We start from the raw sequence: 12807 nt of genomic DNA, 5'->3' as shown, positions 1-12807 counted from the left end.
TCGTTGCAATCGACTGCACACACACGCTGCCCAGAAGGATGAATTTGTCCGCATTAAAAGTACATTTTACTTTTGTGAATGTCCAAATAACTTATGAATGTAAATAGAGTTGAGTAAAGAGGCTGTCCAGCGGTCTTGGTCGCACACAGTGTGTAGACCAACGGCTCCCAGCTTTTTGCTTATAATGTCCTTCAGGTTGACTCAATGAACTTTATTAACACCACCTCTCACAATCAAATATCTTTATTTCAACTTCTTTTAAACTCGATCTGCACTACTTTCAGTTATGGTTAGAAAAATGTTTCCAGTATTTCCACCCAACTATGGGCTTACTATTTTAGAAATGTCTGTGAAGGTTCTCAGTCATCCAGGTCATCGTAGTCAAAGGAGCTTGCAAAGAAAAGCGTCTGGACTTCTTTAAGTTGCTTGAAGACGTTTCACCTCTCATCTGAGAAGCTTCTTCAGTTCTAAGGTCAGATGGTGGAGAGGCTTTTCTTTGCAAGCTCCTTTGACTATTTTAGAAATCTATCCACAAATTGATTCTACGACTCTGTTTAAAAGCTGTTGGTTATATTTATCTGTCCCAGTTTGTCGTTACGATTAGCTAACAACTCTATTTGTTATTCATGCTGTTAGATAATGATTTAAATTGATTATCTTACCTTTTAATTATTTCAACTTTAAACCAACACATCCCACTGCAAGCTGTAGTGTTAGCTAGCTACTAATATTTGACATTTTTTTCCATAATTTCAGCTAGCGTTACCAATGTTTGATCCAGTATGGTTAGCTAGTCTACAATCAGAGATTGAAACCCCTGGGTGCTGGTTTAGGTCAGTTGGATGAGCAGGTGACCATACGCTGCATGGCTGCGAGCGGCTGGCCCGGGTTTGAGTCCGACCCATTGCTCCATGTCTCCCCCTCTGCTTTCTTGTTAGCCTTCACTGTATCTGTGTAATAAAGCCAGTAAAAGGCTGAAAAATATATATATAAAAATTGCAGGCCCTCTCTGTAACACACCCAAAGAAAGATTCTAGGTCTGACCAACCGTCTCAGTCGTGGGCAAAAAGATGAGAGTCAATAAAATTCTAAAAGATAATTTATTGACAAAAATATCAAGAGATAAAAGATAAAACAGTCCAGTGTCCCATTTATGAATCATATAAAAAACACACAGTCCCAAGGCCAGAGCCAGCTATGCCACACTGCCAGGTGCACTCCACGTGTTGCCTTTAACAGGGTTAGAAGTTGTCCTTGGAGACCCACCACCCTGCAAGCATATAGCCAGTGGTCACTCCAGCCTCTGCAACTCTGCTGCCTTTAGGCTGTGGCATATAATAGGCCCTGGCCTGCACAGAGAGACAAAATGACACTTTCACTATAGAATTCATAGCACAAAACCCATACATCCCAAACATATTTGATTTCATCACATTACATACCTGCACAGAGAGACAAAATGACACAGCAGTGTTTGTAGTGTGGGCTATAAGTAGACCAGTGTATCAGTGCAACCAAGTACACCTGCCTCTAATTAGTCCAACCCCATTCCAGCCATTGGCTCACCAAAAATGTGACACACACACACAAAACCACTCCCAACCCAGTGCAACTTCACACAATAATATGGAGCTGAATTAACACAGGCACATTAGTCTACCATGTTACACTCTCTCCTTCATATCTCCATACCTATGGCATTTAAACAACTGTTCTTGCACTTTTCATTCTTTTCCTGATTCACTCATCACTTCATTCATGAGCTTCTCAAATTACTCCTTCCACTTTTTAGATAGACTCTCTTTACTTATTAGTCCAGTTTCACCTCGGGCCTTAGGCACCCCTAATCTGCAGTACATATTTTCAAGCTTGATCCCTCTGCCAGGCCAGTTCTTCCACAAAGTTCAGTTTCACATAGATCTCAGTAAAAAAGGACAATTCCCATACCGGGAGTTGAACACAGGCCACATGGGTAAAATGGGACATGACAAAGGAAAACAAAATTTCTAAACAAATGGGAGAAAATGAACAGCTGGCTACATCTGCAGAGCCCTGTTCTTTTGGAGATTTCCTTGAGATCAAAGGAACAACTTCACTAAGAGTTTATTAAAGGTGACACTGAGTTGTTATAGATGCTAAAACCATCCACAAGGTTCTCTACAAGAGACGAGCCTGGAACTCTGGGATTAGACTTTTTGCACCAAGTTCAAGTTCAAATTTTATTCACCACATGCAGTGGCAGGTTGCCCTGCAGTGGAATGAACCCGCCTCCCGACCTTACACATACAACAGAGACATCACATGGGGATACAAGTCAGAGAACGGTTGCATTACAGAAAAACCACTGAAATGTACACTACAATGCGAAAGTATAAGAGGAAAAAAAGAGACCTCTACTCATGCTGGGCTGGAGGACAGCATGAGAACAGGAAACAAAAAAACCTCCTCTGCACAGAAAGCACATAAATGTCCACAGTACAACATTATAGAGCACGTGACAGCAACAGGGTTGTGTAGGGGATGAGGAGTAATCCCAGGCAACACAGCAGCCATCCTGCCACTGCGCCGACTCTCCAGCGTGGGCCCAGACCCGCCCGTGTTCCCCAGGAGGCAACAAACATCGAAGGCGTTGGAAGGGGAGGGGGATGAGTGAGTGCTTGTCAGTGTAAATGTATGTGTGTGCGTGTCCATAGTTCAGTGTCCTTCGCCCTACCAGGCTAAGTAAACAGTCTACAAGCCAACCCAGGTGGCCTTGCATGCAGTGGGAAGAACAGTCTAAACACAGTCGTTTAGAGTTTTGTTCAGCTCCAGCCTTGAGCCCACAGCTAGCGCCGAAGGGATAGCCGCATTATGATGGTGATTTTTCGTTTGTGCGAATAACTCATGAGAATTTCAAAGCTGTTCTTTAACACTCCGACACCGACACTGGTCTCTCAATCTCCCGTTGGAGAGCCGTGAGCTTCTCCATGATGTTATCAAACTTGCACTCCGTGGTCTTGTCATTCTTGTGCTCAAAGAGCCGATTCTGAGACCTCACGACCGCAGTGAGCTGCTCCACGATGTGATCCAACTTTAGCTCAGAGGTCTTATTCTGAGTATTCACGGCAGCCGTAAGCTTCTCCAAGATCTTAACCATGCTGCACTCAGTGAGCCCTTTCTGAGAAGTCGCGCCCCGTCCCATCGTTTCAATCCCAGCGGGCAGCCGTGGGTGGGTTTGAACAGCTGGTTCCGCTTTCTTAATTCTCCGATAAGCCAGGGCCAAACCAGCTCCGATCAGCAAGAACCCTGTTATCATGGTTCTGAATAGGTAGATATCTTCAGCGTCCTCGATCGACAGTCCCACCAGGCACACGATCCTCCACTTCTGCCACCCATCCACTGCGTATCTGGCAGGGAAAGTCCCTCCAGGGCACTCGGGCTCTCCTGAGCCCAGACTTCTCGTTAAGAAAAGGGTGTCAATAGCATTCAGAGACCAGTTGATCAAATCCATAATTCTCTTTTAGGTTTAGAGAACAGATTGTGAGAGGGTGTTCCAGGGAAAAGTAATACAAAAATACACGAGACTAGACAAGGACATACAGTAAGAGGCTAAGCAGGGAAGATAAGGGGAAGGAGGAGAGGAGAAAAAGTGCGAGTGCCTTCGCCGAGAGCCAAACGACCCAGCAGTGATTGTTTTAAACTAACAATCATAAATAAAATACTCACTACGTTGGACAGCTGAAATATAACCTTTAGTATTTTGTTTTCAGTTTGCTAACAGATGCTCTTAGTCTTATAGAGATGTCTGCAGAGCATGGCGATAAACTTCAGACCAAGAGAGTAAATGTAAGTTTTAAAATGCATCACGCAAGGAGAATAAACAATTGCCTCCATCTGGTGTTTTTCTCATTTAGAGCGAGCAATCAGGTGAATCTAAATAAAAGCTGTGATTCACCTCATTAATTCATTTCACCTTAAAACCATGTGGATCCCGAGGTAGAGCTATATAAAAACATATGTGGTTTTTTTTCTTATTATCCTTCATTAAACTTGCTTTTATTTCAACCTTTCTCTGTGCTTGCTCTGCCAGCTCAAGTTCATTTTTGTCATGTCAATCATGACAGCAAGAGCCAACCTCAGCCTGCGAAATCTGACTTTGCCCAGATTTTACTTCATAAAGCACTGACTTGAGACTTGACCAAAAACCTTCTGAAGAATCATATTAGCAAAAATGTCCACGTGAGGACGGATCGGCACCAGAAGGTCATAAAGACATGATTTGCATTTGCACCAATATTTATTTTCCATCGAGGAAAGAGCATCTGACTCAGTTACAGATGAAAAAGAAAGCTTTCACAGGACTCTGTGCAGTCCTATAGAAAATCAAGCACACCTTTACACCTTCCAGATGATGATCTGCGTCTAACTGTAAGCATGTGTGAGAACCTCTATGAAGCAGAAGTTTTGGCAGTTCACATGTCTGGAATAACAAGGTCATAACAAAATCAGCTGAATCCAGGACTTCAGAGAGTTTCTTGATAACTTCTGTCTTAAAATAGCTCCGCCCAACGTGGGGCTCGAACCCACGACCCTGAGATTAAGAGTCTCATGCTCTGCCGACTGAGCTAGCCGGGCTTGCACACCTAGTGAAACCGCACTGGTAATGTTTCCTCTAATTTTTCATGTGTCTGCGCAAACACACAAACTCCCTGAGCAGTCCCTTGGACCACTGTGAGCAACAGCAGACGTGTGCACTGTGGTCACGCCAGCATCAAATCCATCCAAGTTTCATGGTTTATTAAAATAATCAAATTACAGCATTTACATTTATGTTAGACTACTTTTAATTAACTGCTTTAGCCCACTTACAATGAAAATTCAAAAAATCTTCATGACCTGTGTAGTATGTTAACACTATTGGAAGTAAAAATAACTTGAACTCCAACTTTGAAAACACAACTTTCTTTTTCTTCCTCTTTTTTTTTTTTTATAAAGTTCTGATTTGTATTATGAGTATGAGTCTGTGGTCTGGGAGAGAGTCCTTTAACTCTGTCTGCAAAATACAGTAAATAATGACCGATGTTGGGCAATTAATTATATAGTTACTTCTTCAAAAAAGTAACTGAGTTTTGCAAACAACAAAGTTTCTTGCAGCTGTTTAACTGAATTTACAGAACAATCAGCTGTTCTGCATCAAATTTGATGCCAAACAAATTATTTGTGCCACTCCAGAAAACCATTTCTGTCCACTATGAGATAAAGGACAACAACAGCCTGATACCTGCAGGCCTGACAGCAGGAGACATATCACTCCTGTAACACCTGTAACATTCAGCAGTCGCCTCATTGTTCTGACTCACACAACAAAACTATTGACAACACTAAACACTAACTACACAAGATTTGCGCTAAATGTCGCAAATCTCTCACATCTCAAAACACCGCCGTCACTCCTAACCCCCCCGCCGTCCCCACCCTTCCTAAACAACTAAATGGCAGAAAGATGAACAAATCTCACAAAACTCACTGAATTCAGTCTGATGATCTCTGGGGTCAGTGTTTCAATGTAGCCATCAAATATTTGGGCCAAGACTCAGAGTCCCATTTAGTGGTCACTAAGCCGTCACCAGAATATGACTGCATTTCAGTAAATGTATTCCATCTTTTGGTCATCACTCAGACTGCAACTAGCTGCTTTAACATGATGGGTCAGCACATTTTAGACTACAAAAAGAGAACATAGAGCTCCCAGTACCCAAAACGTTGTCCTTATGCTCCAGATGACATCAGTTTATAGAAATTAGCCTCAAACCTTTGAGCAGTACAAGTGCATCTAAATATGTAACAGCTGTCAGTTCGGACCAAAACAGACTGAGGTCATTCATGCAAACCTCCTGCTCTGCATTTTTAATTTGTCACCAATGAGAAAACGGTTGTGTTCACACAGACACTTGAGAGGACACACATTAGCTCTAATGGACAGCGGGAAAAAAGCCGGAAGATACACGAATGCTAGAAAGTAAAAAGTCAACAAGAAGCAGAAAACATCTTCTGTTTGGGTGTTTCTTTGTTAATCCTTTAGCATTGATCTCTCTAAGCCCTCTCAGACCTCAATCACAGCTGAACATTGTGGTGCAGAACCTCTTGAGGGGTCAAGGAAATGCCAGCAGGAAAAGAGCAATTTCTTCTGATTTAAAGCCGGATGCCAATGAGTGCAGAGCAAGAAAGGACAGAAAAGTAAAAACCTACCTGCTATCTGGAGGCATCAATCAACTCAGTCTGTCAATGTAGCTCACAGGAAGTAATCCCTGTCAGCAAAACAACTTTTTACCTGATGGAAAAATGTATTATGTAGGAAACTATTAAAAGACTCATAAATACTATTTTCCCTTTTAAGATGGATCACTCAATCATCTTTGGTTAGGAGTAGATTGTTTTCCACATAAAAGGGCATAAAAGAATAAAGAAAGTGAAAAGAAGCACTATATAAAACTTTAATGATGTTTGATCTCTTTTCTTCAACTCGGGCAAAGAAATACATGTTTTTTTTGTATCAGTGTGTGATAAGATGAAAAAACTGCAGATAACTAAGTTGAGTCCTGGAATCGATACAGCTTGTGTTTTACCTTTTGGGACTTTTTGACCGAGCCACTGTGAGCACATAGCTTGGCACACTTTTTGGCCTTAAGCACTCACAAACCAACTTATTTGTCAACACGAGGCTAGCTGTTGATAGTCTCAACAGCTTTAACCTTTAATAAAATGTTTCATCATTAGGACACGACCGAACATTTAATTGCATCCAACCAAAAGATAACAAACCTTTGCCCTTCATTAGACGCTTTTTGATTCACTTGTTTCTTAGTGAAACACGTATTAAATCCCCACACGGGAAACCTGATAGCCTGTGGATTTTGTTCTGTGACACCGTGACTTTAAATGCAGCAACAATCGATGCCCAGGTGGAGTTTATGCACGCATGCAGTGACTTTGCATAGCTGCTTTGGGGGTCGAGGACATACAGTAGCGGTACGCACTTTCACCCTTGTATGTGTGTGTCAAGACTTGAAGCCCTCGTGGGTGTTAAAGGGCTCAGAACAACATCAACAGGAGCCGGAGGTCAGACAGAGCGAGGGAGGGTTGAGGGAAAAGTTTTAAAAGTCATTTGATCCCTCATCACTTTCCTCACAGGGAGGTCATACTTTCCTCTGTGCAACACACGCCCCCTGTGGCTCAGGGGGTTTGGGAAGCGTATCTGTAACCGGAAGGTCGCTGTTTCGATCCCTGATCTGTCCTAATCTGCCACACTGGTTGCTTTGCATGTAAGACGGTGACATCCCGACAGCTCTGTGCCATTTATACCACTGCTGAAAGCGCAGGTACCAGAGACTAGTCTGCAACCTCCTGGCAAAGAACGATCTCTAAAGAAAAGTGAGACTGATAGTGAGCGGTTCCTGTTGGAAAGCAGTTGCTAAAGTTTCAGTCACAGAAGACTGGAAAGTAACCCTCCTTTCCCCCCACCCTAAGCTGCTTTTGCAAGCAGCTCTTCTTTACTTTGAAGGCAAACAATTTCCATTTATATCCAAACCACGGGCAACCGCAGCAAGCTGACAGTAACCAAAGCAATCTAGCTTGAGACATATTTTCCTTGCTGATAGGGGACTCACTGACTGGTTTCTACACCTGTGCGACTGACGCCATATGCCTGAATTATGCTTCAGCTGCGAATCTACTCCTTAACCTACAATGCAACTGCAGAATCTCAATCAGGCCTTAGCCAGTGCGTTTAAAATTGAGAGTCGGGAGCGAGGCATGTCTTTTATATTGCCTAAACCTGTTTCGTCATGACGCAGATGTCAAAGGATGTTTTGTGCATCATTTCGAGATGCCAGTGATTTTTACAAAATGTCAGTATTTGACTCCCAGTAGGGAGACAGTGGGTTGAGAAGTATGTGTGGTGGGAAGCTCTTGCTTGCGACAGCATGAGAAGATTTAAACACCCTTGGCTGAGCTGTAATGTTACCCAGCTGCAGGTGCAGTTCAGCAGAGAGGAAGCAGCTTTTAAATGAAACCGGGTTGTGATTTCTTAAAGAGAAATTGTTGCTGAGATGAATTTTTCCTGATTCAAAATTTGGCAAGAGAATCATATCTACACCTATTTATGAACATTATAAAAGCAAGAGGAAAAAATATGTCGAATTGTTTTTTGGGGGTGTACTGTCCCTTTAAAATAACAACGAAAAATAAAATAAAAATCATAAGACTATATGAGATGACTGCTTTTACTCCAGCAAAGCCACAATTCCCTCTAAAATCCTTGTGGTAAAACATTTAAAGTCATCTTTTAGGAATCCACATATGAATGTTGACTTGCAGTGTGTATATATATATATGAAGTGTCAATAACTCTACGGCATATCTTCTGGCTACCTTTAACAATTACATTTCAAGATGACAAAATTAATTTATTCGCATATTTTCGTCCTAGCTTCTAACAAAATCAAATAAGAAAAGTGCTGCGATCACCTTTGGGGAGTAAAAAGTCTGTGATGCAAATCACTTCCAACTGTAACAACACACAGCCAGACGCTTTGAGCGTCAACAAACTGAGAGGGTTCCCACTGCTTCATAAAGTCAGGAGGGGCACTGATAGGACCTTTGGAGACACTGCGAGGGGGATTCTGAAAAGTCATTAAATTTAACAACAGTCATCAGTCTCGAAACTCTCCATGTGTACCTGTAGGGGTCGGCTAAATTAACAGTGGTGCAATATAAAAATCCAGTCTTGCAGTTGACCACAAAACGACACAAAGGTAGAATGTATTTTCTTCATTGTGCTCATTTATAGATGTGTGAAGATGAAAGGCCAGTTCACTGAATTAAAGAAAAAAAGAGAAACAACCCCAGCGCAAAAGCAGAACGTGTTCAGAGACTAATTAACTCACAGATAATATCCAGAAAGGTTTAGATCAGGGGTCCCCAATCCCAGTCCACGAGGGCCGGTGTCCCTGCAGGTTTTAGATCTCACCCTGGGTCAACACACCTGAATCACATGATTAGTTCATTACCAGGCCTCTGGAGAACTTCAAGACATGTTGAGGAGGCAATTTCTCCATTTAAATCAGCTGTGATGGATCAAGGACACATCTAAAACCTGCAGGGACACCGGCCCTCGTGGACTGGGATTGGGGACCCCTGGTTTAGATCATGGAATCTAAACCAGGAGCTCTAACTGGTGACTTGTCTGTGTTCTTAGTGCGTCAACAAAGATTTTTAGACTTTTCAACCATTATCACTGTGCACACTTACAGATTTCTTAACACATTTACAAATCTGATTGCACATGCTCACACAGACAAATTGTTTTGCTACAGTAACAGCCTCATATACTTCATGTTTTTCTTGATTAACAACACCAATCAACATGGTGGGATGAGTCAAAGATGTTGGTCTGTAAGCGCTTTGTCACGAGTTGTTAACAAAGTCGTAAAGTCATAAAACTCTGGCCGTCCCTTATGGCGGCACATTTACATAACAGTTCATTCAAATAAAAGATTTGCTCTGTCCTGTTTATATAGTTTAGCCTGAAAAAAAGGCTGTATGGTGGAAGACTTGGTACATAGATGTCCAGTCCTTCACAAGTCTTTGGCAAAACCACTTGCTGTCCTAGCCTCTGTAAACAGTTTGCTGCTGAGTTTATGTGCTGAGCCACAAATCTTTGGTCATAGGAAGTAAAAAATATAAGTGTATTTTGTTAATCTGAGTTGGAGACTATGTTTCAAAAAGGAAGTGGTGCGCTCACTAAACAATGACTTGTGGTTTACATGACATTAACCAGTGAGCAAGCCGTTTCACTCTTGTCCTCATCACTTCCATTTTTTTTAAAACCAAGATGGTGACGGTGAAAACAACCGTGTCGAGGCTTCAAAACATGGCTTCACAAACTGTACGGTTACATTGTAACCTTGGTTCTCTGAGTGAGAGACTATCTCTCCACTCTGTACATATGGAGTATGTAGCGGAGTGGAGAGATAGTCTCGATATGATAGAGAATAATGGATGATGTCATGGTAGTTACGTGTATCTTTTACACTAATTTGCTAAACCAGTATCTGTCTGCTAACCAGCTGTCTGTTAGCCAGCTACTCATTAAACCTGACCACTTCTGTGATGTTGGTGCCTTTTGGAGCAGTCTTAATGTGATAATTTGGCAAATAATATGGTTTTCTGCACGGGTAATTTAACTAACAGTCCATCCTAAAGCCTGTGCAGCAGTTTTGTTGGCTGAAATTGGAGTATTTGTGATATTCATGCTGTCAAGTGGCCTCCACCTCTTGACACCATGAATATAAACAGCACAATTATGTATAATTACGCCATCACTTACACTTCTAACTAACTGAAATATTTTTAATTAGGAATCTAACAGTGCCTGTGGAAAAGGAGCCAAATCTACATTTATGTATTAACATGCAAATGCTGACCTATAGATATGGTCCACACTGCAGCGATCTTCATCATGGCTTTGGTTCTAGAGTTGAAGCGGCTATGCTCTATAGGGTTGCGGATGGCGACGTATCGGTCGAGGGAGATGGCGCAGAGGTGCATGATGGAGGCAGTGGAGAACAGCACGTCCAGGTAGATCCAGATCGGACACAGAGCGCTGGGGAGGGGCCAGGCGTAGTCTGGAAGAATTGAGAGAGAACATGAAAGATTACCGTGCTGCCAGGTGATGTAAATAATAATAAGCTGCCTGTTGTTTTTTCATGGGCAGCGGTTGCTGCTCTTGACTTTAAAAGCAGTAATTCATTTTTTTCAATCGATTCTAGGAGTCTGGCTGAGTGAATGGCATCAGGGTTAGCAGACTTTGAGGGCTTAAGATGCAGCATGGAGAGGCTGACTAAATGTTAATTAATTAGAGTACATCAAAGGGAGAATGAAAATTACATGCAGCTCCAAGTTTCTGTGAAAAATCAGATAAATGTGATAGTTTGATTACAGCATTTCTCTGGTTTATTGTAAAAATTATGATTAGGCTTAGGCGGAGTTATTTAGATGTCTAATTTAATGGCTGGGAATTAGATTTTAAGAGTAGATTATCAGTTTGCATATCAATGAACCCACTATGAATATAAGGTTTAATTTAGATTGTGTTTTATGTCCCATAGCTATCATCTGTACAGGGCGATTACACCAAAATTATGTGTGAAAATCAGTATTTGTATAAGTATGTGCTTTTGTGATGCAGGTGTAGTTGTTGTTGTAGCCTAAGGTTTATTGCTTCTTGCATCCTTAAAAAATGAATCTAACAAAGAGGAATAAGGGATTAGCCCCGATTCTAAAGAGATAACTGATTCAATAAAAAGTTGAACTTGTCAATAACAAATTACAATGACAATATTTCAAACAAACAAGGATGAAAAAAAGATTAAAAAAAGACAATACTGGAGAGAACATGTGATTATGTAAATAGCAATGAGATTCAATAATTTTAGCTTTAAATAGTTGATGAACCACCTTAAAATCTGATGCGAGGGTGCCCAAAGACTTAATCCTAAACTGACCAAATTCTTACAAATTTCAAAATGCCCCAGTTACACTTTGGGTTGTGCATGTTTGAAAAAATTCACTACAGTCTTGTAAATCATGCCCACTGACCTTAACCTAAGTGCTGATTGGCTCACAGAGCTGCTAGCATGACTGCTACTAAATTGTTTTTCTTAATGGCTCCTTGTATCATTATACTTGCATTTTGCCACTACTTAGCAAAATGTATTGCCGCAGACTGAAAACAACAAGGCTTTGCAGAAGCCAAGAACTAGCTGCAGTCTTTGAGTTTTGTATTCCCACTCTAAGCATTCGTTTTAAAGACCACTCTGAATACAAATGCATTTTTTACAAACCATTATGATGAGGCACCTCAAAACATTTGAATGGAAGACTTTGCTAAAAACATTCAGGACACAAAAGCCGCAAATTATTCAGATACATGAAAGATTTATTTCATGTATTTATTAACAGGAAAAATGAAAGTTGTTGAATAAATTCTCAGACTATCAAGAATGTTCAATTTTTCCTCATAGTCAAGGTTAGCTACAGGGATTTGAAAGACAGCAGGCTCGTACTTACTGGGTTAGTATGAATCAGGGCTGCTAACAAGATGCAGTCAACTGATCATTAGCAACTGTGAACTCTCTCAAGCAGTTTTTTCCAGCATATTTGTTAGATGTATGTAGTAGGCCAATCTTAATAGAACTTACCACAAAGTCAGAAGAAACAGCTACACCTGACGTGGGGCTTGAACCCACAACCCTGAGATTAAGAGTCTAATGCTCTACCACCTGAGCTAGCCATGCCTACATCTGAAAGTCTACCAGTGTCATTCGGGATGCTAAATGTTAAAGTTCATGACCCATTAGAAAAAGACTTAACAACCTGGGTTATACAACTGTACAAAAAACTATTCTAGAGTCAAATGGTAGGTCATCTGTGTGACAACTAAAGCTTGGCTGAAGCTGGGCCATGCAACAAAACAATGGTCCAAAGCAAAGCAGCAAAAAGAAAAGAATCAAGACGTTGCAATGGTCTAGTCCAGATATCATCCTGATTGAAATGCTGTGGCAGGACCTTAAGAGAGCTGTGCACAAATGAATGCCCACAAACCTCAATGAACTCAAGCAAAGCTGTAAAGAAGAGCAGGCAAGAATTCCTGACTGATAATAAAGTCACCTCACAAAGAAACAAATTCAGTTTATTGCTTCTAAAAGTGGCTCTACTGAATTATGGGGTGCACTTCATTTTTCATGAGCACATAGAGAACTGTATAAG

The 12807-nt window shown here is 41.3% G+C and overlaps 1 protein-coding gene and 2 non-coding genes across 4 annotated transcripts in view; all 3 read right to left on the bottom strand.

The window, feature by feature from the left end:
- The window catches only part of htr2cl1 (5-hydroxytryptamine (serotonin) receptor 2C, G protein-coupled-like 1), a 113866-nt gene that overhangs the window by 13096 nt on the left and 87963 nt on the right, over positions 1-12807 (bottom strand). For both annotated transcript variants that reach the window (XM_085450753.1, XM_085450754.1), the window contains exon 4: positions 10464-10664. In XM_085450753.1, the coding sequence (XP_085306879.1) occupies positions 10464-10664 (201 nt within the window). The remainder of the gene's footprint in view (positions 1-10463; positions 10665-12807) is intronic.
- Positions 4542-4614, bottom strand: trnak-cuu (transfer RNA lysine (anticodon CUU)). The gene has a single exon. It is a non-coding gene; the product is annotated as a tRNA-Lys (tRNA).
- trnak-cuu (transfer RNA lysine (anticodon CUU)) lies at positions 12263-12335 on the bottom strand. Its single transcript has one exon. It is a non-coding gene; the product is annotated as a tRNA-Lys (tRNA).

Source organism: Copadichromis virginalis, linkage group LG3, assembly GCF_057382275.1.
Source record: "Copadichromis virginalis isolate Kocher_CV1m ecotype Utaka linkage group LG3, C_Virginalis_male_GT1.1, whole genome shotgun sequence".
Lineage (NCBI taxonomy): Eukaryota > Metazoa > Chordata > Actinopteri > Cichliformes > Cichlidae > Copadichromis > Copadichromis virginalis.
The sequence above is the reverse complement of the archived record's forward strand: the minus strand, read 5'-3'. Positions and strand labels throughout refer to the sequence as shown.